Source organism: Cynoglossus semilaevis, chromosome 20 (assembly GCF_000523025.1).
Source record: "Cynoglossus semilaevis isolate Cse_v1.0 chromosome 20, Cse_v1.0, whole genome shotgun sequence".
Taxonomy (NCBI): Eukaryota; Metazoa; Chordata; class Actinopteri; order Pleuronectiformes; family Cynoglossidae; genus Cynoglossus; species Cynoglossus semilaevis.
In genome coordinates, this window is record NC_024326.1 from 3515691 (window position 1) to 3543405 (window position 27715).

Here is a 27715-nt window from a genome sequence, read left to right on the forward strand (position 1 = left end):
ATGGGACAACAAGGAACTAAATCCTCCATGGAGGCAAGAGTAATTTTCCAAAACACAGGAGAAGAGGAGACGAACCTGAGGGGCGAGGCTGGTGGTCCTACTGTCAACATACAGAAGAAGGTGAGCAGCCAGGCCTGTGACCGCTCCTCACCCCGGCAAATGCAGAAGTCAACATCGCAGTCCTGGCTCCACAGCAGCTGTGACAGCAGCAGGGGACTGGTGTACGTGATGGATAACCCCACCGGGGGCGTGTGGGTGAAGCCGGAAGAGAATTGGACCAGATCCTGACAAAGAAGCAGAAAGAGAAAAAGTTGAAATCCAAAGGAATGTATCCATGGAATTGAACCAGTGTCTTCCAGGCTGGATGCAGTGACCTTCCTTCAGCTCAGAGCCATCCTCCCTGTGTAGGATGCAGCCTGTGGTTCGGGTTCCTGCGCCTAAAACAAGAGAGGAGGAGGTTTTTATTTATTCTTGTTTAACCACCTGGACTAAAGACTTGGTCTAAACGGTGCATTACTGGAACACTTGCGTTAGATTAACACGAGCAGAGCTGTCGCCTGGACGTGACCTGCGTCATGCGCACGTCTTGGCTGAAGCATGCTTTTATGTGTTATTTACTTTTTTTTATAAAACTCAAATAAAACAGGAACTCAGAGAGTGTGGAATGTGGGCCATCGTGGGGGGAGTGGGCGCAGGTCTGCCATTAATCAACCAGGTTTGTACTCCACTGCACTCTGTCAACTGAGTGAGCTGCTGCCCTCTGTGGTGGGGGCCCAACATTTATTTATTTTCCTCCGGTTTTATTTGACTTTGTCATGTTATTACCAAACTAATGAGGCACTGAGTTAAAGATTACTGTTTTCATTTATTTTTCAAAAATTCAGGCCTATTGAGTTGTTTGTGACTACTTGAATTTATAGTTATGTAATTTTGGTGAGAGATGTAATAACTGATAAGTGCTAACTGTCACAAATGTGTTTTTCTATCAGTGGTTTCTCATGAGTATACAGAACTCTGTACTTAAAAGAATACTTACTTAGTACTTAGGTAAGAATACTCACTTTCTTTATTTCAGAAGCCAGAATGCTACTCTAATGATGACATAGATGTAAGTTCAGGACTGTTTTTATTACTGCACTAAAATTAAACCTGAAATGAAGCAACAGTGACTATATCAAACTGATTTATTATAAATATGGTTATATATATATTTATATGACACTTGCAAAAGTTTAGTGCATCTTTCAGGAAAACTGAATGGCTTGTTCTGCACAGGTGCTGAACAATGTATGTTTAAGGTCTTCCCTGCTCCTAAATGTTTATGAGTCAGTCACCGGATTACAAATCATTCCATAATAGAAACACGCCCTTTATTAAACAGGAATGGTCAACAGTCGTTTTACAATAACAATATCAGAAATGATGGATAAAGCCGAGGTGCAGACTTTGCCCTCTGGGCCTGAGGGCTCCTTATCTGCGAGCTAATGGTTTATCCATTAAACTTCCGCTGTCGCACTGAGCAAACGCTACATGAAAAGCAGAAGTCTGTCTATGCAGCGAGAGGAACATTTAACTTCCCTACAGAAGCTGACGGTTTGAATCCCACTATGGGTCTCCGAGGGTCTAAACTGCCTGAAGTCAATGTTCTTCTCCTGGGTTTGGACAACGCTGGAAAATCGACCCTTCTTTACAAACTGAAGCACAAGGCGTGTGTCAACACAGTCCCCACCATTGGCTTCAACGTGGAAATGATTGAGACCAAAAAGAACAGAAAGAACATCGCCCTGACGATGTGGGACGTCGGTGGCCAGGGAAGGATGCGCGAACACTGGCCGAATTTTCACCAGGACGCAGGCGCGGTGGTGTTTGTGGTGGACAGCGCCGACATGGAGCGTCTGGAGGAGGCGAGGAGAGAGCTGGAGAAAACGTTGAAGAGCGACCTGCTGTCCGGTCGGCCGCTGATGGTTCTGGCCAACAAGCAGGACAAGAACGGAGCTCTGACGGCCACCGACATCAAGGACAGGTTTCACCTGAGAAAGCTCTGCACAGGCCGGGACTGGTACGTCCAACCTTGTTCCGGATCCACGGGGTTCGGAGTGGAGGAGGCTTTCAATCGGTTGGTGCAAATGGTCAAACTGCCCTCAGATCCTGGGGCGATGAAGGACAACATCAAGGAAACAGTGCAATATTTGAGATCCAACAGCAAACAATAAGTTTTATTAACGAGATCTCTATCCTTTCTATGGCCCAGAAACAGGTGTTCAGCATCCACAGCCCAACTATAACAGTGGAACCATAACGGCTCTTGAACTACTGACAAAACGTTAGTATTATTTATAGTGAGCTCTGCACAGATGCAGGCATCTTCACAACACAACACGGTAAGGGTAAATAGTTTAAAACACGTTGAGCATTCCATCATTGAACTAAGTATTTTAATCTCATCATCACTAAACCTGTCATATCTCCACTGTACACACCCCTGATGGACTTCAGAGTACAATCTGTTTACTTTATCGAGGACTTTTTGATATGATACTCAAATGTCAAACGAATGTATTACTTTGCAGCCTTATAAAACGCACAGCCATTGTCACGGGCTCTATTTTGGTACAGAAAAACAAACGACTGAGTTATAGACTATACGATTCAATATATGGTTCAGAAGATGAGCGACAGGGCAAAGGTCTGGGTGGTGATTCTATAAAACCATCGATTTCCACGCTGCTTCCACCGTAATGACTATAACAGAGCGGGTATCTATCATGACGCCAGTTCACTTGACGTCCCCGCCCGTGCTGCACATCCATCCCGAATCGTCTCTTCGTACGTCGGCAGACGTTTACATTCCTCGTACGTGGGCAACTGAGCGGCCGGGACCGAGTCCACCAAACTGTCCGGCGTGCAGATGTCCACCAGTGGATCCTGTGAAGTGGTCACGGTCGGGTGTCCGTTTTGCGGCGGTGTGAGCGGTCTGGACCTGGAGCATAACATCCTCTGCACAAAGTAACCGACAGCAAACAGTAGCAGCATAATCAGAACCCCTGAAAGTTTGCGGGTAACCATGGCGATGTTATAGTAAGTCTTGTCCACAAATTGTCTGCAACAGGTGACCACGGTGTCGTTCCCTGACGCGCAGCAGACCTGATCGTCGCGGCAGAGGTCCCGTCCACATTTTTGGATGGAAAAAACAACTGAACGGTTAAGAAAGCACAGCAAGAAAATTCCCAACAAGTGCCATCTATGGAGAAACGCGTCCATCCTGTTAAAAACGAGGAGGAAAAATGGAGCTGTTTGACAAACAGGATGCGGGCGAGACAACTCACTGGGGGATTAGAGTCTGAGGGATTCCTTGGTCAAAAGGCTGACGCAGAGGCATCCCGAGTGCACGGTATATACTGAACAAATGTACTGATGTCAAGAAATCCTCATCCATGAAATAATTTAAAAAAACTAGTGCTTTTCCACTGTATTTACACAGGAAATCACACCGCAATTACGCATATTGATGCTGTAAAGTGAAATCAAACACATTAAAAAAAAAAAAGGGAACGGCTAGTTGTTTGAAATGAAGATAAAACCGCGTCAAGAAAATCAATTTGTCCCGTCAGATGGACAGAGAAATCCCTGGTGAAGTATAAATTAAGAGACACAGATGTTGTCGTTTCCTGACCACGGACAGCGCTCAGACCAACTAGAGACGCTGTCCAGGGTGCTGACACGACTAAATGTAAATATCCTAAAAATGTTGTAGTTGGCAGCAGCACAGGGATCCATTTCCATCTGCAATATTAATACTGCGTGTACATTCAGAGGTCAAGTCATGTCATCTCTTAAAAGCTTCCAAGGCCTCAGTGTGCGTCCATTTCAGCTGATTAGGAGCCTATGTACAAGGCTAAGTGCAAAGTGCTTTCCCTGCTGTCACCATGGACTTTTGTCTAAAACTCTACATGGAAGGCTCAGCACTGAAACACCACACAAAACAGCAGACACACTCTGTATGATCACTAGATTGTAATAGAACAAAAAATGCAATTTTTTGAATTGAATGAAAAGCTTACATACAGTTTTTTGGTCATAATTCACAGAGAACTGCAACTCATTCTGCTGGAAGTGGCAGTAAAGGCTATCCTTTTTATTCCATTATACAGCCTCACAATGATTAATCAATTATATGACTATATGATGAGTAGGTTGTGGGTGGTAATGGAGGGAAGTGCTCCGTAATAGCAATAGTCTGCTCTTCTCCTTGGTTCAAACGACCAGCCTGGTTTCTGATGAATATGTATGTTGAAAGTCAAAAGGAAGGATTGAGCATTTGTGTGTTTTAACCAAAAGCATCCAATTGGCTTCCACTTCTGATGCCTAGACCCTAATGAGTCTGAGTGCTTAAAATCCAATCCTAATTAAATTGTTTGCTAAAGCCATAATCAGGTTCCTCGCCCTACAACTACAGGATGTTGGATTTTGTAAATATCAGATATCACATGACTGAGATAGGAATCACAAACCTCAGTAGAAAACAGGAAAACAGAGACATGCATTTGATTTTGTTTTCACTGAGATACAACTGTAACAAAACACTGACAAACCGAAAGAAAAGTGTTTTGTTTGTGCCAAATCAATGTTGGTTTTAAATCAGTTTATAATGTGGGATACAGACTTTTAGCTGGTCTTCTTCAGTTGAAGCACACTTCTGGAACCTACTGTCCTTGGTTCAACCTTGCTGGATGTTAGTGCAGTGAGAGGTCCCAGTCGTTCAGTTTTCACTGGAAAGTAAATCACAATTGGTCTAATTAAAACAAAGTACAACACGGTTAAATAGTAACTTAGTCACTTGTCAAACACTGTATATATTCAACAGCAGCTGGACTTAAAATAATATTGCAATGCTTGTTGACTGAGATACATTGTTATTGTACAGTAACACACACACACATGTCAAACTCAAGGCCCGGGGGCCAAATGCTACCCGCCAAATCATTTTGTGTGGCCCGCAGGAGCTTAAAAAGCATTTATTAAAGTCCATGCTGCAGAGTTTTTTAACCTGAGAACATTTTTTTTTCATACTACACAGCAATGAACAATATTTGTATAAATTGTAGAAGCATGTATGAGTCTGTTATGGAGTAATTGCATCTATACTTATGGACTGGTACCGGTGTGTGAACCGGGGGTTGGGGACCACTGATCTATACAGAGGAACTGTACTGCTGATGTTGCCCCCGGTGAAAATGAGTTTGACACCCGTGACCTTGCATTTTCATCAATAAGCATTTCATATTTTAAGTTGTGCTGAACGACCCTTTCATCAGACTGACATTTTAAATTAACTGTTAATAATAAAACAGAGACACTCTCACAGTCTTCTGACTCTCTTCGACGTGCACCAAGTTCATGTGGCAGCATTGACGCCTGCTGAAAAGAACCCTGCTCACACATTCACTTCATATTTAATCCAACATGGTAAATGGGATGTATCCTATCCTTAGCAATAAAGCTGTAAGGATTCACAGGTAATTCATGTAATTAATCGAAATTCATTAACACACTTCAGCTCATGTAACAATATTGATTCACCTGTTGTGTCGTCTGCGCTCCTCTTCATTACTCCACCGGACGACTGATGACGGATGCTGTTCTGGCTCTGTTGCATTCCTGGACGGAAGCGGATGTAACTGACAGAAGGAGGATCAGGTCCGGTCTTTATTAAGGTTTGTCCTGTAACTACAGCAGACCAAGCTGTGGTGCTGACGACAGACATGGGGTTGTGTGTCGGTTTCGGCTCCTTCGACTGATAGGAGACATCACAGCTTCTGCACGCCTGGTCGTTCCCATCAACTGACCACCATCTGCAGGAGAACAAAGGATTTTGGATCACAACTGTACATGTAAGCAACATTTCTAAGAACACAAAACTAACTCAGTAGCAGACTGTAAACTTGTTTCATCACCATGGTTACACTACCTTTTCTCCAAATAGGAACAAGCCCTGTTCTGTGAGTTGATTGTTGAGGCAGGAACAGCCTTAACGTAGCAGTTTATATAAATCTACAGATGAGACGTTACAGTGAAATGTGGTCAATTTGTGTCCTGAGAGAAATACCTCAACTATAATACAGATTGTACAAAAAATAAATGAAATAGAGGCCCAACCTCACGTGTAGGCTGCTGGTGAAACTTGAATGCATCCATCTGGAACCTCAGCTTGTGCTGCTTGACTCTGGGCTTAAAGTGGGAGTTGGAGTTTGTCAGGTAGGCATCAGTGAGACAACTGTCAGAGGAGGAGACAGTTGGTGGTATATTCTTCAGCACTGACTGAACCATTTTGAGAATTTGTTGCGGTCGTTACCCATGTTCAATAAAGTCATATTTTGCGTTGTCTTTCGTATCAGCAGCAGACGTAGCTGTGCAACGGTCAACGAAGACACGTAGAGGGGCGTAGTGGTCAACAATGGCAGAGACTTCGAAGTTAACGGTGTCACCCAGAAAATAAAAGGGCGGCGTTCTCTCAAACTGCCAGTCGTCTGCAATGATAAAAGATTTCTTCAAAAACAGTTGAAAAAGAAGCCGTTAAAGAGAAAATGACCAAAAACAAAACAACTAAAGTACCGGTCATGAGTTTGAGTGTGAAATACAGACGGTTCTCTGCTGTTGTCATGGAGACGAGAGGAACCCAGGTGGGCTGCAGAGAAAAACTATCCACAGAATATTTCCTGAGAATAAAACAAAGGCCATGACAGGATTTTAGGTGATTATTGATTACAATAACAAAATAAAATAAAATCATTACAGCTGTGTTCATGTACTCACCTGTCATAATGGCATTCAACTGGAATTGTTGCTGCATCCAGTCTTTGTAAATGATTAGAAGAAGATTCAGGTGAGTAGATCAGAACAGTAGAGTAGATAATCTTCTCTTTGGTGGACTAAAAAAAAAAACATTTATTCCATACAATTTAATACAAGGCATTTGTGTTTACTATTTCTGAGTCTATTTTCTAGTGTTCCTGTTAAATGCTGTAAATGCAGATTCCTCTTCTTAACCATCTACTTACTGAGAGTTTGGTTCCACAGTCCGTCAGCCTGGCCCGGATGGTGAATTCAGCCTCTCCTGATGGAACTGCTGTACAACTACTACTCCCAGACACTGGGTCCAGACCCAGACCCAGACCCAGACCCAGACGCAGATGTTGACCATCTATTTGAATACCCGTCTCAAACAGGTCAGCCTGAACCACCACCTCTAGAGAGTCCGGATGACATTTGACCGTGATGGGCCTGAGGCGAGTGCTCAACTCCGCGCTTTGCAGCTGTTTGGAGACGGTGGATTCTTGGAACCGGATGTAGTTCTGAGTTCTGGTCGGTTTGCGGCCGTTTTCTGACCTGGAGTTTTGACTTTTAACTAACCGAACTTCTGCGAGCGCGTGAAGGTAGATAATAAAGATAATCCACCAAGAAAAGATTCTCTGCGGCCTCACCTCCATCCTCTGGGTCTGACGTTCAGCTGTAGGAGAACCTCTGACGACATCAGCACAGGTGTAAGTGATTGACGCTGCTTTACACACCTGCGGCGGCGGTGTGATTGTTTTCACTGATGTCACACAACTGTGAACAGTGAGGTCTTATAATGGAACATTTACGCTCAATGTCACAAATCGAGTGTTTGTTTGTTTTGGGTTTTTTTTATAAACTTTAAACAACATTACAACATTGTGGTTGTAAAACCTACATATGTTATGACCATTTGTGTCCACTTGGTTTTTTCTATAAACTTTAAACAACATTACAACATATGTTATGACCATTTGTGTCCACTAGGTGGCAGTAAGACAGCGTGCTTCAATTATAGCCAGCCACTCATACAGTATATTATATTTCGAGAAACATACTGTAGCTTAAAGTTTTTTTTACAAAAAATATTAAAGTAAATAGCTTTAATAACTTCAAGTATTTGCAGATACTTGAAGTTAAAATTCATATGACATTGAACGCATCTTTGTTCATTGTCTCTGTTTTATTTTACAGTTTATTCTAATCTAATCTAATCTAACCTAAACTCGAACTAAACTAACTAAACTAAAAAAAAAGAAAAAACAGGATTAAAAGAATAATGGATCAAAAGTTTAAATGCAAGAAAATATTTATTTGCTGATTAGAATAATAACAATAAATAGAAGATAAATAATATATAATAAATAAACAAAATAATAAATAATATAAATAAGTGAAACACTACATATTAAAACACTTTAAGAAAAAGTAATTTAAAACATTCTACCAATGTTAAATAAAAGTTTCTACCTTTAAGAAAATTAAAGGAAAATGAAGACTGAAGTGTCGTCTGTCACTTCAGTAGTTAGAGCAGGATTTACATTCCTGGAATTATTGAAGAACTGGTTTCTGGTTCTCCTCGGCGTGCATGTATCCTATGGCTCTGTTGATGGTGATGGTCCGGATCTGGAAGCCCCTCAGCACTTTACAGAGACGCAGTCTTTGGTCAAATGTAGTGGAATGGTCCTCAACCGCCTTTAACATGAGAGCAAACCATGTTGAGAGTCAAACATCTGTCTTATACTGAATAGATTTGAGATATTTTGATATATGTTTGTAGATATAAGTACAAAAATAAACATCGTCAAAATCCCACCCATAATAGATTACACCACACTTTATTAGTTTTACCTGCGTTAAGGCAAAGTCTGCGGTGGACCACGTGAAGCATTTCTGTCGAGAGCAAAGGTTCGATGTTGAACACAAAACAATGCTGTTTTCAATGTTGTTGTTTTTTACAGAGTTAATCCTTCTGAAATGTCTCACCTTCACTAATTCTCTGATGCTGAGCAGAACTGTTGGTCCAAGTAAACTGTCTGGGTCTGGGTGAGATGTGAGAAATTGGTAGTAGAAGTGCAAATCCTTCACGATGCTGTCCAGACATGAGTCCTGTAGAGAAGAACACAGATTATTATTAATACTTTTTAATTCATAAATTAATGTATTTATTCCAATAATCTAAAATATAATGATGGAATAAAAAATAGAAGTATATTAGCCACAAAAGCAAAACTTGACGCACCTGATCAAAAGTGGATTTAGTGTCTCCTGAGCATGTCAGACCCTGAGGTGAAAACATGGGTTTTAATTATTTTTTATGACACAACATTTCATCAAGATTTTTTAAGACATCATTAGATATATTATACTTTAAAAAACCTTCATAAAAAAGACTGAATCTCTAAAAGTCAGTCTTGGAAACTTGAAAAAAAAAAGGCTGCAAGAGACAATAGTCTTATAATGATGAACAACTTTCACCAGTATATTTATAATATTTTGATTTCATTTAAATAAAATTATAAAATAAAAACAATTGTTTTTCTGCCCAGATGTAAGATTATTTATTTATTTATTTAATTTTAATTTTTACCGTAGGTGTACAATCAAAGGTCGTGTTTGTCTCTGAGTTCAGCTCCACGCTCTGCTTCGAACAGTCAATCCCACTGAACAGCTTGTTCTGTTAAAAACAAAGCAGAATAAAACACATTTGTCGTGAGTCGTATGTCATATCATATTCAAGGTGATGAGTGTGAAAGTGTTCCTTCAGACCCACCTGTGTGAGAGCTCCACTGATGTTCTGTAGGAGTGTGTGTGCGTGTAGGACGCAGGAGTCTGTGACCCGTGCCGTGGTCTTCATGGGCAGAGCTTGGCTGATCTGCCACAGAGAACAGCTGAGCCCCAGGAGCAGCAGGGCTGGGGTGAAGCCTGACACAAACAAAGTCAAGTCAGTGTTGAACTGCAAAGAAATGAACTGAAGTCAATGCATGTTTTACTCACAAAGCTTGAGGAGCGACATCTTCATGGTGGACTGTTGAAGCTGGTTTCTGACTGATTCTGTCCAGACCCAGACATTCTTGTGTTATATACTCAGCCGTGCATCATGTTGACACCTAAAAGAAAATTGAAAGTGTAAAACCCAACTTGGTTATTTCCTTTTCCAACAATTCAAATCACTTAGAGCTTGGGTGAAACTGAAATTACCACTGACATGGGAGGCTTCGCGTTGACCATGAGGTGGCTAACAGTGTGCTCATTGTTGACATTTGTTTAGGGGAAAAGTATCACTGTTATCAGGGGGACATAAATCACAAATACTTTATATTTCCAGGAAACAAAACAAAAAATCTGACAGTTCCTAGAATTGGTCAAATCTCAATTCACCAGTGGATTTTTATTTTACCATTAAAATATGATGATAGAATATTATTTGACTGTTTAAAAAATAAAACATTTTCATGAAACTGATTATTGCCTTTTAAATGTGTGGGAAATTAACTTTATATACAAATGATTTACATTTGTTTTTAATAGCACATATATTACACACATATATTATATTTTATTAAAAATTATATACTTTTTTATTTACATATATACTGTATATATATANGTGACTGAGGTTACTTTTTTTTCCCCCCACAGCCGGGACTGCCATTTCATTTCTCAGATCTGATTATGTGACTGCTTTTTGGATTTGCATTTTTACAGCGAATATTACATAGGTATCAACCATGGGACGTGTGAAAGAGCAGAGAAACTGCACAGTAATTTAATATGGAACACTGTACTTTACATGAGCGTCATCCAGCAATAGCAGCCCGACTCTCACTCACTTTCTTCTCAAGTGACTTGAATCTTTTTTTTAACTTTGCAAAAAGGAAGTGCCACTTCATTCAGCTTTTTTGATTAGGACACATTTAGACCTGGCTGACAGAAAAATGGATTGACAGAGACAAGGTTAGACCGAGTGGGGTAACTAGTAACGAGTTAGAGCTTAAGAAGGTCCTGGAGTTGAGGCCCAGAGGAACCACATACTTGGTGTCTCCAAGTGCAGATCTGCTGTTATTATAATGTTTTTGTTTTTTTGTATTTGAGCACCCATGATTTACACTAAAGTCTTTATTTTTTTTTGTATTTGAGCACCCCTGATTTACACTAAAGTCTTTATTTTTTTAGGACCATATGCACTTTAAGTCACATAAAATGATGTGGTCCACAGGTTTTAAAAAGTTCCTTATTTGTCCACAACAGGGGAAATTCACACCGAGTCTTTGCAACCCATGTGAGACAAATATAACTAATGTTTCACAAAGAAAATTATTTGTTTTTGCCAAATAAATACGGCTTCGTGACCATTACTTGATGAACGTCACACCATTTAAACATTTATTACAGATATCTTACACTCATTATACAGTACATTAAAGAATGCAGCAAATGATAAGGTTGAAGGAGTTTCTCCCATGACGTACATTCTTCAAAAGCTTTTGGTGAAAACACCGAACTGCGGCCACACAACAGCTTCTTCACGTCACCCTTTCTAATAAAGTCATTTACCATTTAAACCCTTTCAAAAAAGATAAAATAGAAATGTATTTCTTCTCATGTTATCAATATATTTCTCTGAACTTTTTTTTTTTATCCTTTAACTTTCGAAGTGACAAAAAATCACTTTGCATATTTTATGTCAAGGTCAACATGGCCGACAGAATCATAACCCCCCTCGCCTGCTCGTCGTCGTCGTCTCTCAGTGTGACCCCGTCCTAATTTTCAGGCCACAGTCTGTCGCTTTGTCTGACGTATCATACACGACCACATTTTGGCAAATATAAATTATTCTTAAAAATTTGACCACTCCTCGTATGCACTTCATTTCAAAGTGGACGGAAACTTTTACGGCCAGGTTTGTGTATATGTAATATTCGCAAGACCAGACGAGCTAAGCTGTGTAATGGTCAGCAGCCCGGATGATGGATTCCTGTGTTAAAAAGTGATGCTAGTGCTTGACATACAGATTAAACACAAAACGTCTTTTGAACCACTGTAAACATACTCACTGTACTGTGCAAAACCATAAAGAGGTAAACCAGAGGGTAAATGGAGATTAACCACTTAACCAAGCTGTGTCCAAACTCCTGAAGCCACACGTAATGTGTATGGATGTGTATTCTAATTTTTCTCTATTGAACTTGTTTTTTCAGAGACAGCACTGATGGAGCTTTATTATAACACAGGTGACCGTCGGTGGAGCAGGAGGTCGGCTGATGTGCAGGCAGACGAACGCAAACTCCTGGATGCAGTTATTTGGAGGCAGCCTTCACCGCCTGGTGTCGATGATGGCTGTGAGCGTGCCTGTCACCAGGACCACAAAAAGACACCACAGTTAGCAGTTAGCGTCGAAGGAGCGCTCGGGACAAACAGAGGCGTGACTCTCACCTGGTGAGATCTTCTATATCCACCAACATGGCGTCCTGCTCCACATGCAGCTCGTCCCTCATCAGCAGCAGCTGGACCAGCTCTTCATTCAAACCTGCCACCAGGAAAAACCAGAAATCAGACACTTTCTGTTCAAACGTGAGTTTATGTTCAGGTTTCTTTTTACCTACTTTGAATCTGTGAGTGCAAGTCGTTGGTGATAACCTGGAGCTGCCCCAGACTCATGTCCCTCATGTCCCCTTGCCTCAGATTCCTCTTCATCAAACCTTCACTTATGTGAGGAAGATGGGGAAGCTGCATTAAAACACACACAGAGTTGAAAACCAGACTACAGTGTGTATGAAACTGTATCTCTAATCAAATGTTTCTGCTCTTGTTGATATATAAGAATAATTATTTATGAGTGATTTGACAGCACGTGATGCATTCACCTATTGTTTAATGTGCATTTCCTTCAGTGTTACCCTGTTCATTATATGAGCAACAAGAGTTGATTTTAATCCAGATCTTGGCCAGAATTATGTCTGTTTATATACTACAAACACAGCAAAGAGTCAGTGCAGACATATCCAAGTGTAGCTGTTGGGTAATTGTGGTAACTGAAGGTATTCCTCAAGGTACTTCATTACCAAGGGTAGTTGTTGTAAAAACAATGAAGTATTTTTCAAAACGTAATGCTTTTGAATTTTTTACAATAACAGTCAATGGATATACACTTGTACCATATATTGTGCTAGTGAATATAATCTAAAATAAAAGTGAATAGAGTCAAATCAGAAATGAAACTAAATCAAGTTCCAGTCAATAAAATTGAAATTTGGGAATCCCTAAACCATCTCAACAAAATCCCAAAAACCCAACAACTACTACTGTCTGGACTTTTATTCAGATTCATGTATAGATATTTCATTGCTGTGTTAAACTCAAGACCCAACTCTCCCAATGTGTGATCCTCCTTTTGACCAACTGACCAGATCAGCCACAGGGGAACGTCTGTGCAGCTGGATCTGCCGCTCCACTTCCACCTGCATTCGAGCCATGGGTCGGGCGAGTGCCAACGCCACCTTGGCTTCCTCCTGCAGTCTTCGCTGCACCTGCCAGAAGCCGCTGCAGTCATCTAACAGGTCTGAATCCTCCTCTCCTGTGTCCCGGTCTGACAACGAGGAGCTTTGTTTGCTCTGGAGGGGAACACAGGAGGTTATCTAAAGTCTTTTTTATATTTGCAAAAAAAATAAATAAAATAAAGTATACACTATATCTTGTCTTTTTAACTCATATGCAGCTGTAGAGAATTTGGATGTCAAGTTTGACATCACTTCCCAGTTTGATTGTATTGTGAAGGGGGTTTGTATTGTGTGACACATGTTGGTTCTCAGTTATGGTTTGTAATGAAAACCGCTCCACTGGGAAAGTCCACCTACCACAGGTGACAGAGGTGTGTCCAGACTGGTCTCTGTCCTGCTGTCCTCGGCATCACTGTCTTTGTCACTGTTGCTGTCGTTGACAAAACACACCTGGAGGTTTACGCCGCTCTGTCGCCTGAGAGGAAACAGACAGAGAGAGGGAAACTCAGGCCACTGCTTAGAGGTGCTTAACAATGTCTGAGTCCCTGTGAAACCTCTTGAGGTTAAAAGGGGGAAATACTGGTTGATTGTAATATATTTGCATGCGGTAAACAACACTGGTTTAATATAAACAATAGCGTATATTCATTTAAAAATAAATGCATGGAAAGCAGAAGTTAAAGGTAATTAGTACCACGGCAGAAATACACCAAGCCAAAAATGTGGTTCCCCACCTCAGTGTTCAATTTTTTTTTATCAGTTAATAAATCAGACCTCAGCAAACTACAGCTTACAAACAACAAATCAACTATCATTTCTGTTGATGCCAGCAAATGTGCCAAATTATCCATGAATGTTTACTCTTGTATTCTCTGATTTAAGCCTGTGAGACATAACGTTTGACCATCCTTGTTCGAGACATTTCAGCCGACCCCATTTGAATTCCAAGCGACCCCACGTGGGGTCACAACCCCTAGGTTGAAAAACCCTGCACTACCATTAATTGTGGGTGAAGGGCAGACAAATGGTTCTGAAGCCCATGTGTGAAATTACGTGGGTTTGAGAGGCAAATAATGCACCACCTTTTACTTGATGTTTGTTATTAACAAGGACACATTATAAACCTGACTAAACTTTTAGCCTCTGCTAACCTACTAGATAGATAGATAGATAGATAGATAGATAGATAGAAAATCAAGATTTTAGAAACTTAGAAACATATTTTTGCCCTTTCGTCCCTTTCGCTTGTTTTTATTTCCCCTCCTCTTTTCCCCCTAATGTCAGTTTCAATAGACAAATAGACAAAGCAGTCTGAAACAACCCGACAACTTCTTTCTCCATATGATTAAAACAATAACATGTACAAAGTGTGACACCAGTGACTGGGCAGCATTTGGAGTTTCCAGTGCAGGCTGACGGTCAATGGCTGCCAGATTAGCTAAAGAGAAGGTCACAAGAAACGCTCACCAATCAAAGCCCTGGATTCATATTAGACATCACTTCCTCTTTTTGAAGACTTTGGTTCACAGACTAGTCAGCACTTCCTGAAACAGTGGTCAGTACGAGCTGAGAGTAGAGACTCACTGACATTCATGAAGGCCGTGTAATGGCCTGGGTCAACCAACGTGTTTGTGATGTAATGCAATGGCTTATGCTGCATACATGTGTGGGTGTGTGCATCCAAAACCACACATTTGTGGGATTACGAACACGAAAATGTATTCACAAAAATCTGGGAATTATTTGATGTCCCAATTTTACTATATAACATGAGAAGTATGTGCCTTTGTTCTTTACTTTTTATGATTATATAAAAATAAATAGTACTTTTATCCTAAATAATAAAAATACTCTGCTATTTTTTTAATTATTTGGACTTTTAAGTAGAACTCAGGTTTTATCACACTCAATCATTCCCTTGATTAGAAAGTGAGAATATTTCACAAAAATGATCTCATTGACGGGGCTGGAGTTTCGGTGCTGTGCCACATCTGTCCATGTACCAACACTGACTGATTGCCCCACATTGTTCTGTTTCTGACAGTAAATCAGTTTTTGTTCAGTCAAATGCCATGACTCTTTTTGACTCTGACTGTGGCTTTTCAGGAAACCTTTTACTTCTTGTTTTGCCTGGCGTATGAAGTGAAATGAAGCAGATTCTGCTTATGTCAAGGTTCATCACTTTCAGTAAATGATGCGAGCTACTGAACAGCGTCCTCTTCTGGCTTTTAAAGAATGGCATTTGTCTTATCAAGAATGAAGAAGCATTATTGTTCACATGATATTGACAACAAGGACTGACAGTGAAATTAGAATTGCGACAGGCCCCGATTACGTTATACATACTATAGAAACTGGCAGCAGGTTTGACAGGTCACTTTACAGCAATTATGCTTTTTATCTCTGAGAGCTCATTTTGCAGATCGAACAATAATAATAATAATAATAATAATAATAATAATAATAATAATAATAATAATAATAATAATAATAATAATAATAACGCAAACTAAGGCCTGGGGGCCGGATGCGGCCCGTTCAGCTTTTTAATTTGGCCAACAAAACCTTTCCAAATTGTACAATTTATTAATATTATCATAAGTCTGCCTTTTCCCTGCAATACCCATGTTTCCCCAATAGCAGGCGTAAAAAATGATAAAAGCATTTTAGCATTTTAGCCTTTATGCATGACTTTTACATGTCATTTATCTTAGTTCATATGAATGTTCCATCTATTTGTCCGTGAGCCCCTGTCCAATTTTAGGACAATTGTGGCCTGGGAGTCAAAAAGTTTGTCCACGCCTGGACTAGATAATCCAAAAATATAAATGATTAAAAAGCAGTTTTATTCAAATGAAATCTAAAAATATCATAATCATACAAACTTTGTTTCAATTCTTCATAATTACCCATTTCTGACCCTCTTATAAGAAATAATTCATTAGATCTAATAGACGGTTATTCCCAGTAGACGTTAGAACTCCAGTGCCAGCTGTCAGCAGCAAAACTGTATTGAAGCCTTTTGGTTCTAAAAGCTCATCATCAGCTCATCATTTATTTATGCATTATATCACAATAATATAATGCAAGTGCAATACATGTTTAGTGACATTATCACTCCTAATGTTACAGGTTGAATCCAGCTGTAGACAACTCCGTCTTTGTGAGCAGTAACCAATAAACAAAGATAACTGCATCTACCGTTTTATTAAACAGGTGAACAACGCTCAAAGGGAGGAGAAAGAAAAAAAAAAACTCACTGAGAAGACGGGCCATTTTTGCTGCAGCTGGTGTAGATGACGGGCTCGTCGTCATAGAAACTGCCAAGGGCGAGTTTCTGCCTGATGGACTCCCTCTCATTCCTCTGGGCCTGTTACACACAGCAAGGAAAATACATGAACAGGATATTAATAAAACATGCTGTTAGCAGCACCTCCGTCTAATTAAAAACAACAGTGGGTGAAAATCATTAATCTGACTGTGTAGATATTCCAGTTTGAGCTGTCAATGTGCTGCTGAAAGGAGGATAAGACGGAAAATAGAAAACCCAAAAAAGGAGGGATAAACGTTCTTTGCACAGAAAGAAAATGTTCAAGATCAGGCTTTAGCAAAGCTCCGTAATCTACTCAAGATAATCCCGCTGTTGTTGTGTTAAATAATAAACATGTACAGAAGCCATTTACTCTTCTTTCACTCCTTGATCCTGTTGAGGATCACAGCAGAGCTGTCATCATTCAAACAGATGGGGTTAGACCACGAACACATCATCAGTGCATTGGGGTCACGTCTGTAGACGACGCTGTTCAGAACCACGTTTTCTCTCAGGGTCAGTTCAAACACTCACAGACCAGAGCAGTAGATACAGAGACAACCTGTGTATGTTGAATTTCAATGCTGCACAGAAGGTCTTATATGCCAGAGCTGGGAAAGGAACCAGTGACCTACTTTCTGGAAGGCAACGGCACTAACCACAATTGAAACTATTAAAAAAACATGAAATATGAAGGGTTTTTTAATACAAAAGCAGCTCTAGTTTTCTTACTCACTGTGAGAAGAGAAGTTCAGGACATTGCTCACTGATCCTTCTACTTTTTCCATTATTCATATTTATCTTGTATCATCTTTAATTGAACATTCATTCAGATATATTGTTTTTATTGTCTTAATAAGACAGTAAGTTTTTTTTCTTTTGTTCTCATGTACTCTTGAAACATACATGGATGTTTTGTTTTGTAACACTTAATCTTCTCATAGATTTTTTTTTGTTTGTTTGTTTTACTCCTTAAATGTCCTATTTCCTACACCAATGGCCTTCTGGGTTTGACCACTCATCTAGCAGCTAACAGTTTAGCCTTTGCCTAAGACATCATCATGTAACTATTTATATTTGTTTTTAGTTTCCATACCAATCTACATCCTTTTCAATGACAGATTACTCTGTCGCCAAATATTTGACAATTTCATTTCAGCCGTTTGTGTTTTGTACATCAGCCACAGTTAAGGCCACAGAGATAAAGGTTGTAACCGACAGTTTTTAAAATGCAGACTTTCTGGCTGATGATAATTTTCCTCGTTACCCGGCTTATTTACTGTATGAGGTGACTCATATCTTAGCTAGACCTAGATATTTCCTGGTCTTGACGTGATGCTGAAATATTTTGTAATTTTTTCAAACAGTATCAGTTCCATAATTTATCTTGGTTTGGAGTCATCATTTAGTCATACGATTTCTGATAATTTGACCTTCAGAGCTTCAGTGAAGTATGATTAGTTAATACTAATATCATAGAGTAACTGGGTGAGGTGGCACGGAAAATCATTTTATCTTTAATAATAATAATAATGTTGTCTGGTGGGATCTGTGCCAAATCTCTACATTTGTCGGCCTGTGTAATCCAAACCTGAGCCGATCGACAATGACACCAAAATAAATCTGTCTGGTCACCCCCCCGTCACACAAACATGCAGACACACTGTGACTCATCGCTACATGATGCTTTGAGGTGAAGACATTGTTCATACTTATTTACCTTTTGCCCCAGTCGAGGCTTTCAGCCTGTTCTTATCTAACCTCAGACGCACATTTGTCCTTCCTACCTACAGACCGGCTGCACACACACACATGCTCGTGGACACACATACTGTAACCTATTGTTATATCATTAGACAAAAAATAATTCAAGTCATTCTACAAACTGTACATTTTTGAAAAGTCCCATCTGATCACAGTGGAGTGGAATATTTCCTGATCAAGGCAGTCGAACATCACAGGAGAACACACCCACTGCCTTCACGTCTGTGCATCCAGTATGGCTGATTCCACTACAGTAGCACACCCATCACGTATACACTCAGCCTTACCTGTAGATTATTATCATCATTACATGTAATTCTTTTTTTAAAAGCCACACTCCACACATAGCACATCAAAAAATCCACACACCTGGTAGATGCGTTTCTCCTGGTGCACCATCCTTCAGCGCATCCTACTAAAACAGACGGCGTTCTCTTCTCTACACTGCAGTGAAGCCAGACCCAGGAGACCCTCACATTTACTGCAGCTTCACGCAGAAGAGGAAGGGAGGGAGGGACGGAAAAGGGAGGAAGAGGGGCAGTGAGAGAGAAAGACAGAGTGAGAAATAGAACGAGGGAGAGGGATGATGATGATGAGGTGGGATCATGAAAGGAAAGAGGGGACAGATAAGGAAGTGGAGGAGAGAAAGATGATGGCAGTAGTGAGAGGGGGAGAGGGAGAGAGAGAGCTGCTCAGTACTGCCGTGGCTGCCTTATCTGTCATCTGTTCCTCCATCTTCTTTACATGCTTACATACTGGCGACCACTCACGTAGGTAGACAAACAGACAAACAGACAGACAGACAGACAGACAGATGAGACTGCATCAAAATAAAGAGGCCAAAGCCCTGATCATGGAAAGCTCCACCAACACCACTTACACTTAGGGGCTTGTCTAGTGTGACATCTGCGTCACCAAAGAACAAAGCAGGGAATTTTTAATCACACGTTATCCATTTGTTTTGTCTCCCACGAGAACGTCCTCACCCCTGACTCCACATTAGACAATTGAGTGCGCTGAACCGAAGGCGAAACAAGGAGGAGCCTAATCCACATGCCCACACGTGCGTACAACAACATAAATACACGCCACATGCACACTAACGCTGGCAGCGGATTCCTACAGAGCTGTGTTACCATGAGAGTTAGTCATTTACTCATCTTTCACCCTTCATCATCATCCAAGGCCAAATACACCGTGTCTGACAAAAAGACGAACACTTCTCTCGGGGCGGCCTTGTGTTTGTATCACATCTCATCCACACGTACTGTATCATACAGTATAAAGAAGAATCATTTCAGAATATGTGGACAGTTCTCTACTGTCCACATATCCTGTGGTGATTGACTTTATCTGATATGGTCACAGCTACAGCATGGATCCGTGTTGTCTCTACTGCTTTTGTAGCTCATACAAGAAAGGGAGAAATTGACTTACAGAGATGCTTGAGACTCTGTTTCGCTCTCCACTGTAACAGTCCACAGTCTGTGGTGCAAAGATTCCCTGGAGCTGCTCAGTCCAGCTGCGGCTGTTTACCATGCAGCCTTTTTCTCCTTCCCCTCCTCCTCCTCCTCCTCCTCCTCCATGTTGTGATGTGTCACAGTGGCCATCATCTCCACAGTGGTCCTCCCACCAGTGGCCCAGCGTGGCCTTTTGGATAAACACTTCTCCCTCCTCTTCCTCATCCATGTCCACATCATATTCCTCCATGAAGACAAATTGTTTAGAGAGGGTGGGGCAAATGTCACATCTGGGGGAGGGGCACAGTCTTCCGTCTGGGAACGGGGCCAAAGGCAGTGGTGATATTTAAAGAGGATAGATCTAAAAATGAAACGAACCGCAGCAGCTGTGTTCAAGGTGCTTCTGTTGTCATTTGAACAGAATGTGAATTTCAGTATAAACTGACAAAAGGTATAGTGTGCAGGAATTACACCCCTAAATCAAACAAAAGTGAGTCAACTTACGTCAGCTCTATCACATGACAGGAAGCATCTCCTTAGTCTGTCCCAGGGTGCTCAGGTGTTACCACCTAAATCAGAATAAGGACTGCAGAAAGAATCACTGGTCTGAACCTGCCCTCCATTGACCAAGTAAAGAAGAGGGAAAAACATAACATTCCTAAACATAACATTGGCTAAATATATGCAATGCTAAACTTGTGCAATGACTCACTGTAGAGAATGTTTTAACGTATTAAATTGTAGTCACTTTTACCAACATTTTGGTAGAAGTGAAAACATTGGAATGGCCCACACATACATGAAGGCTTGGCAGAAACAATTGAATTGATGTTCTTTAACGTAACTAACCAAATCTTAAAAAGAAAAAAGTAGTACAAGATAAAAGCATAAACACCAAATTCCATGTAAAACATTTATTGACCATTGGTTTAACAGCACAGCTCCTGAAAATGCTTGTTTTGGCTGCAGTACTTCAAGCAGGAATATTTTCATTTCCAGTATGGTAAGGGAACCACGGTGCGGCTAACTCACTGAAGTCAGGATATGTTCCAGCATGGAGTCCAGATTTGTAACTGGCTTCTGGCATATATCTATGGAAATCTGGAAGTGGTCCGCCCTTGCTACGGGCATAAGAAATGACTGAACTGAAAGGGTTATCTTGGTACTCAACATAAGGACTGGGATTTTCATAGCTCGTACCGCTGGTTGTTTTCTTGGTACATCTTTTAGTTGTCTGTGTGGTGGGGTCAGGGGTCACAGTGATGGTGGCAGCATCTGGTTCACTCGTAGTCCAGTCGTAGCCCTCTGTAGTCTGTGGAGTAGGGGTCGGCATTGTTTGGTATGGAGTGTTTCCGTAGTAGTTCTGGATGACTGGCAGGTAGTAGAAGACCCCGTTGTCAGGAACATCAGGGAGAGTGAAACCAGGTGCTGTCGGGACTACTGTGGACGCGGTAGTACTGGTGGCAGGGGGTGGGGTGGCAGTGGTATTTGGAGTGACAGGTGGCACAGAGGTAGGGGTAGGAAGAGGATAGTAATAAGGGTAGTTATAGTAATATGGATAGTTTTGGGCCAAATACAAATAATAATAATAGTAATAATAATAGTAGTAGTAATAGTAGTAATACCAGTATAGATAATTTGGGTCATTGGGATCGTAAGCTGATAAGGGCTCCGTGAGCTGCCGTTTTTGGCGGTTTGAGGTCAAAGGCTTGTCAGGGGAAGCAAGTTCCTGAGGAGGAAGGTGGAGGTGAGGTTTCATTGACTCAGGTGTTTCATCAGGGCTTTGCGAGATGGGACAGACGAGTTTAACTGTATTATCCAACCATCTCAGTAGCAACACATAGTTTCCATTCTGAAATATAGGAAACAGAGGAAAGCGTTATATTTTAACTCATGACTGACGTGATTTGACAAAAGCTTAGCATGTACTGGGTAACCCTTTAAAGTATGACAGGTTTTAAAAAAATTACAACTGTCTAGAACTCAACAGGAAAGAATTACAGCTGAAGGTTGGCCTTTAATTTATGCTAATAATTTCAAAGTAACAACAGGTCTGATTTAAAAAAAAAAAAATTAAAAAAAAAAAATCCAATAATACCTCTTGCAGAACCCTGCAGCCATCATATGGAACCACCAAAACGAGACCAAGTGCATTCTGACGCATCGAGTAGCCACATGTTTCAGGAACCAGGTTCAAAGGAAGAGTGTATTCTTTGCCTGTTTAAAAGAGGAAAAAAAAAAATACAGAAGGCATTTAAGGCTTGGCAATTCAAAGCCTATAACTAATTGATTTTGACTGTTACTACACCTGTGTCTAGCTGCAAATCAGTAGCACCAGGTCCCATGGCTCTGAATTTCATCGTGGTTTCACCACAGTGCAGTGCCGGGTGCAGGCTTCTCCATGCTGCCTCCTGCAGTTGTGACATCTGAATGGAATTTTCTTTAAAATAAAACATAGTTAACTTGACATGCTATGCATTCCTTTCGGCGGTTCATTGCTAATTAATTAACAACAGCAAAACAAAGGCGTACCTGTTTTTTCTGATCCGCTGGATTCAACACTGGCTGTGCCATCACCACCTGCAGGTGCAGGGGAAGATTCTGAGTCTGAAGTGAACTCTTTGTCATTAAACATGACTATCCCTGTCCTTACTGCATGCTCTGTTGCCTTACTAACAACCTGGCCTTGTTGAACATTTTCACGTAGATTCCGCAAAGTAAAGCATGGTACAACAGAGACCATAGAGAACAGGAGCAAAATGACTGCTTCAGTATGAAGTAGCTTGCAGCAGCATTTAGCTTTACCTGCCATAGTGGAGCTAAACACCTGCCAGCTCCTCCTTGCAATGCAACAGGAGTTTAAAAAAGAAGAGAATTTTATAACGAGGTCACAGGGACAGCTGGTGATCAACCAATCAGATTTAGCCACTGCAGCCTGGAGTCAAGATTACACCAGGTGAACTCATTAAGACTTAATCTGGTGCTTTAAGTCTGCAGGGAGTGAAAAGAAATATGGAAAAATGCCAGTGAAGTTAGAAAATATAAAACGAATACAAGAATTTTGCAAAAGGTTTGACTTGAATATGGATTTTTAAAAAGGTTTAAAGCTTTAACGGATGTGTAAGACTTAAGCTAGAAAACAATATTAGTTATTTAATTAGAACTCCTAGAGGAACTTTAAAGAATTGCATCAATGACTGATATAAATAAATAAATAATAATAATAATAATAAAACACATTTGCCAAGGGCAGAGCCAACTCAAGGCTACAGACAAAGAGATTTATGATGGTAACATGTATTTTCATTAGAAAACATATGCTGAAAATGCTTTAACCAGAAATGTTTAATTTGAATAAAATAAAAAGATATGTTTTTCATTTCAAAACCATATTTGTCAGATTTTGGAATTGATAAGTCAATGCTGTTTCTGTGAAAAATGAAATAAAATGATCTGCTATATCATTTGGCCATTGGAGTATGACATACGTACACTACAATACTGTATCCATAACTGGTTTTCTACTGATGGTGTAAAAGAAAAAGAAAACCTTTAGCACTTAGCTAAGTTTGTTAGTTATGTTTTGCTAGCTACCTTTTATGCCTTTTATTATTATTATAAGGTAGCTAGCAATTTCATTTCTGAATATAACTTAGTACACCAGGTAAAGCAGGTTAGCATTTGTGCAGCACCACTGCAGTCTGATGCCATCTTTACATGCACAACAATTGTTCTGTATTTTTCCCCCACCATAGGAGTGCTATCAGCAGCAGTGATAGTTGGATTCATGCACATACATTTTACAGCAATAACTGTTAATAACTTTTGACATTGTTTTTAGCACTACAACCTAAAACAACCCCCCCCAACAACAGCACTTGTTCCTGTTAACTAACACAGCAATAGCTAAAAATATCAGAAAAAAAAGTGATCACAAATGTCAGCCCAAAATAAATTATGATAGTATGAAATTTCATTGAGTGCTAAAGACAAAACTTAGCATTAAGTCTACAAAATACAAGTTAATATGTGAAAGGCCTGGATGGTACATTAGACCCCACTGAGAATTGATTTTATGCCATCTCAGGCAGTAGTTGAAAACTAGTTTAGTCTAGTTACCCACCAGATTGTCTACAAAAACAGTTAAAGCAGTAACCATGCTTATTTTGAAGCCATCTGTAAGAAACCTAGCAATAGATGAAGAAAATGAAACCTCATGCTTCAAAGAACACCAATACTGACAGAGAACTGGTTAGTCACATTTATTTAGATTCTCTGAACAACTTATTTGGTACAGGAAAGTTATACAGATAAGGATCATAAATATATGGATAAAGATAAGGATTCTGTTGTACAGGAGTCAGAACAGGTTCCGGCTTCATTGTGGCTGGCGCTGCTGTGGTTGCAATCGTAGGTGGTTGAGCAGTTGCAGCAGGAAGACCAGGAAATGGAACGAACTTTGCACGGAAGAAGTTAGGGACTGGAGGCATCTGGGGATCGACAGGATCATTGGGAATGGGGATTTGCGGACCTTGTGGAACCGGAGGGATTAGTGGGCCCTGTGGAACTTGGGGGAATTTTGGAAACCCAGGATACTGTGGAACCTGCGGGCCCTGTGGAACCTGTGGCAATTTTGGAAACCCAGGATACTGTGGAACTTGCGGTGCCTGTGGAACCTGAGGAATTAGTGGGCCCTGTGAATTAGTGGGCCCTGTGGAACCTGAAGGATACTGTGGAACTTGCGGTACCTGCGGAACATGGGGAATTTGTGGGCCCTGTGGAACCTGAGGAATTAGTGGGCCCTGTGGAACCTGGGGGAACTTTGGAAACCCAGGGTACTGAGGAACTTGTGGTACCTGTGGAACTTGGGGAATTTGCGGGCCTTGTGGAACTTTTGGAAACCCAGGGTACTGTGGAACTTGCGGTGCCTGTGGAACCTGAGGAATTAGTGGGCCCTGTGGAACCTGGGGGAACTTTGGAAACCCAGGGTACTGTGGAACTTGCGGTACCTGTGGAACATTTGGCATTTGCGGTACCTGTGGAACATAGGGGAATTTTGGGACATGTGGAAGTTTTGGAGGTGGTATAGTTGTCATCTCTGGAGGCTGCTGAGTTGCAGGGACAGGCCAAGGAACGTAGACATACGAATAGAATGGCATGTTTTTAATTCCGTTGCCGTTCGTGGCTGGTGCAGGCTTTTGGACGTTAGATTGCTGTACTGGGGGCTGCATATAGTTATAGACAGGGTGAGGAGCCATAAGCTTTTGAGGCATTTGGGTTGGGTTGTTCTTGGGCAAGTCAGTAGGTGGCAGACTAGGATCACTTGGTTTGGGGCACCAGAGAGAGACAGGAGATCCTTGCCAACGCATTGGAAGTATGTAACTTCCACCCTTGAGAAAAATAAAATGTTAGTTTCATCAAAGGCTTCTTTTTTTTTTAAATGTATTTTCTAAAAAAAATTTACCAACAAATTGAGAAAACATGCATTTTCCTCATGGAACAGAAAAAAAAAAAAAAACACCTCAGGCATCCTAAATAAGAGCATTAATTTAAAATAATTACCTCTTGAACAACATTACAGCCATCAAATGGTACAAGCAAAGCAAGTGTAAGCGGGCTCCTATGCATGGTATACCCACAGCTTGGTGGAACCTGAGACAGGGGCATTGGAGGAGCATTTTCTGTGGGTGGAAAGACAACGATAAGCAGAGATAGTGTGTAAATTTGATTTTTAGCCGAGACAATGATTAACAACCTTGTTTTTGCTCCACTGCCAAGAGTGAACTCCCGGGTCCTGTTGCTGTGAACTTCATTTGGTCCTTACTACATTGCAGTTGTGGACTCATGCGGCTCCACGCCATCTCTTTTGGATTGATTTCTAATGGATTGTGATAGACAGCTAACAGGAGATATGAACACAAATTAAAAACATACACCATCCATTTTCACAGACCAGAGGCAATGTTAAAAACAAGTTAAAGGAAAGATAGACATACGTGGAGAGTCTGCTTGATAAGCCCGTTTGTCCTCCTCAGATGAGTTTGAAGCAGCATTCTTGGTCCAATTTACAACTTTTAACTCAAGGCCTGTCCCTTTTTCAAAAGCCCTACCAAAAAGAATAACACCCTCCTGGCCATACACCGTTCGGCTGGAGAGAGCCTCTCGATGACCGGCCCTTCTTTCTGTTTTCCTCAGCCGAAAGGAATTCACCGATTGCACCAAAAACCACATCAATAGAAAACTCACAGCCAAGTAAAAATGTGCTCCTTTCATTTTTCCTTCAGACATCTCGCTTTCTTTTGTTGATGACTTCAGGAAAAGCTTTAAGCTCCTGAGCAAACACTTGTCTCACCTTTTAACTAACTCCCGTTTTAGCAGGAAGAGCAGCAGCTAATCAGAGGCCGCGGCTGCTGGATGGGCAGGTGTCTCCTAATCACCACATATTTGATACACCTGAGTGTGTTCAGAACGGCTGAAAGGTTCTGTGCGCGTGTGCGTGTGCATGCGTGCATGCGTGTGTGTAAGGAACGACCCTTATATATGTTTAATTCTCTTTTTTATTAGTTTTCTGTCAAGATAGCTTGTTTGGTGCAAATAAAAGAAAGGGCATGATGAAGATTAACATCGCAACGTGCGCTGCACTAAGTAGGGACGCGTCTGACGAGAACGCGCATCGAGAGAGAGCGCGTGGAGAGAGAATAAAGCATTCGCATTGGCTAATTTCGCCAAGTAGACCAATCAATTTTCTCTGTGTTGATGACTGTGTGTCAGCACTATGGTAGTTTAGACGATAAACAATTAATACTTATTTAATTTGTCTTGCCGTTCCAGGTGGAGTTTTCTGGAGGGTTAATGAGGGTTAAAGAAATACAAATTAATAATGTTATACGCCAAATGGCGTTCAGACAATAGCACCGCCAGCAGGTGATTAAGAGAAACTACATGCAATTTTTGTTTGCAAAAAACACCTTTTCTTGGATGAGATTGTTGCTTAACAGCAATTATTGTTCCACTCACTCACTCACACACTCAGTTCAGTTCCATAGCAACCTACTAACCCTCTCCATGGTTACCGACAACACTAAGAAGTATTAGGTTCATGCAGGTGCAGGTATGCAGACTTCCAATGTGTTCAAAGTCTACGCTGACAGGAGGTCACTGAACGACTACCATGATGATGTGACTTTGAGCTGGTAAAATATTTTATTTATATTTTACTTGTGTGTGCTTCTATATAATTTCCTATACATTCTAAAACACATAATTGTAGGAATCCTAGCTATTTGACATTCTCTGTATCCTCCATATTTGATTGATTGAAATATACCGAGATTATTATTATTATTATTGTTATTATTATTATTATTATTATTATTATTATTATTATTATTATTATTATTATTATTATTATTATTATTATTCCCATTTTTTCACCCATCATTATTTTGTCTTAATTTTTGTTTCTGGAGAAAACTACTACAGTAAGATGAACAAGGATAAAAATGAGCCCCAGCTTTTCCAGTGAGTGTCCACACATTTTGATGGAATAACACACACACACACATAGATTAAAAAATAATTAAATCCTTACAATAAAGAATATCCTGAATCTGTTGACTTTGTGTCCTCCTAATGTGTTAGAGCTGCAGGGGTCCTGAGGTACAGTCGAGAGTCTGACAAGCCCAGGGTGAACTTGGCTACTGTCCTATCAGAGGTACTGAGATCACATTCTGCCTATGGTGATGTATCCAGAATCAGAGCATTGTTGGTCAATGTTAGTGATAACCTGAGACAGAACACATCTCTTCTAGCCCTCACCATTAGCCAAAGACGAAATCACGTGTGAA

General features: G+C 40.6%; 6 protein-coding genes and 1 long non-coding RNA gene across 16 annotated transcripts; 2 read left to right on the forward strand and 5 right to left on the reverse strand.

The window, feature by feature from the left end:
- The first annotated feature begins 1278 nt into the window (after nucleotides 1-1278).
- arl14 (ADP-ribosylation factor-like 14) lies at nucleotides 1279-2681 on the forward strand. Its single transcript, XM_008333970.3, has one exon. The coding sequence runs from the start codon at nucleotides 1485-1487 to the stop codon at nucleotides 2211-2213; it is 729 nt and encodes a 242-aa protein (XP_008332192.1). The 5' UTR covers nucleotides 1279-1484; the 3' UTR covers nucleotides 2214-2681.
- On the reverse strand, nucleotides 2065-7557 carry LOC103396037 (zona pellucida sperm-binding protein 3-like). Of its 2 annotated transcripts, XM_008333968.3 has the most exons (9): nucleotides 7059-7557; nucleotides 6814-6929; nucleotides 6613-6716; nucleotides 6353-6527; nucleotides 6157-6274; nucleotides 5969-6051; nucleotides 5581-5852; nucleotides 4660-4769; nucleotides 2065-2148 (listed from the first exon to the last, which is right to left on the reverse strand). In XM_008333968.3, exons 1-8 carry the CDS (start codon nucleotides 7485-7487, stop codon nucleotides 4666-4668), a joined length of 1401 nt encoding a protein of 466 aa, XP_008332190.1. In that variant the 5' UTR covers nucleotides 7488-7557; the 3' UTR covers nucleotides 2065-2148; nucleotides 4660-4665. The 2 variants fall into 2 exon arrangements, with proteins under 2 accessions (XP_008332190.1, XP_008332189.1); XM_008333967.3 differs by lacking the exon at nucleotides 2065-2148 and having other exon boundaries at nucleotides 4000-4769; nucleotides 7059-7556.
- A 671-nt stretch (nucleotides 7558-8228) lies between these two features.
- LOC103396041 (interleukin-12 subunit alpha) lies at nucleotides 8229-10341 on the reverse strand. The gene is made up of 7 exons (XM_008333971.3): nucleotides 9832-10341; nucleotides 9608-9759; nucleotides 9425-9511; nucleotides 9077-9118; nucleotides 8821-8943; nucleotides 8686-8727; nucleotides 8229-8529 (listed from the first exon to the last, which is right to left on the reverse strand). Exons 1-7 carry the CDS (start codon nucleotides 9854-9856, stop codon nucleotides 8386-8388), a joined length of 615 nt encoding a protein of 204 aa, XP_008332193.1. The 5' UTR covers nucleotides 9857-10341; the 3' UTR covers nucleotides 8229-8385.
- Nucleotides 10342-11193: 852 nt separating this feature from the next.
- LOC103396042 (schwannomin-interacting protein 1) lies at nucleotides 11194-20144 on the reverse strand. Of its 2 annotated transcripts, none has more exons than XM_017042066.2 (7): nucleotides 19846-20144; nucleotides 16595-16704; nucleotides 13692-13809; nucleotides 13242-13448; nucleotides 12441-12564; nucleotides 12271-12364; nucleotides 11194-12186 (listed from the first exon to the last, which is right to left on the reverse strand). In XM_017042066.2, exons 1-7 carry the CDS (start codon nucleotides 20116-20118, stop codon nucleotides 12135-12137), a joined length of 978 nt encoding a protein of 325 aa, XP_016897555.1. In that variant the 5' UTR covers nucleotides 20119-20144; the 3' UTR covers nucleotides 11194-12134. The 2 variants fall into 2 exon arrangements, with proteins under 2 accessions (XP_016897555.1, XP_008332194.1); XM_008333972.3 differs by lacking the exon at nucleotides 19846-20144 and adding an exon at nucleotides 18778-19197.
- A 623-nt stretch (nucleotides 20145-20767) lies between these two features.
- LOC103396043 (uncharacterized) lies at nucleotides 20768-22758 on the reverse strand. The gene is made up of 4 exons (XM_008333973.3): nucleotides 22401-22758; nucleotides 22177-22308; nucleotides 21967-22085; nucleotides 20768-21720 (listed from the first exon to the last, which is right to left on the reverse strand). Exons 1-4 carry the CDS (start codon nucleotides 22678-22680, stop codon nucleotides 20842-20844), a joined length of 1410 nt encoding a protein of 469 aa, XP_008332195.1. The 5' UTR covers nucleotides 22681-22758; the 3' UTR covers nucleotides 20768-20841.
- A 1356-nt stretch (nucleotides 22759-24114) lies between these two features.
- LOC103396044 (protein PELPK1) lies at nucleotides 24115-26251 on the reverse strand. Of its 8 annotated transcripts, none has more exons than XM_017042035.2 (6): nucleotides 25865-26251; nucleotides 25624-25767; nucleotides 25431-25549; nucleotides 24833-25258; nucleotides 24482-24544; nucleotides 24115-24427 (listed from the first exon to the last, which is right to left on the reverse strand). In XM_017042035.2, the coding sequence occupies exons 1-6, from the start codon at nucleotides 26154-26156 to the stop codon at nucleotides 24131-24133; spliced, it is 1341 nt and encodes a 446-aa protein (XP_016897524.1). In that variant the 5' UTR covers nucleotides 26157-26251; the 3' UTR covers nucleotides 24115-24130. The 8 variants fall into 8 exon arrangements, with proteins under 8 accessions (XP_016897524.1, XP_024908343.1, XP_008332199.1 ...); XM_025052575.1 differs by having other exon boundaries at nucleotides 24806-25258; XM_008333977.3 differs by having other exon boundaries at nucleotides 24653-25258.
- Nucleotides 26252-26388: 137 nt separating this feature from the next.
- LOC112486301 (uncharacterized) lies at nucleotides 26389-27715 on the forward strand. The gene is made up of 4 exons (XR_003048713.1): nucleotides 26389-27061; nucleotides 27338-27389; nucleotides 27510-27582; nucleotides 27680-27715. It is a non-coding gene; the product is annotated as an uncharacterized LOC112486301 (long non-coding RNA).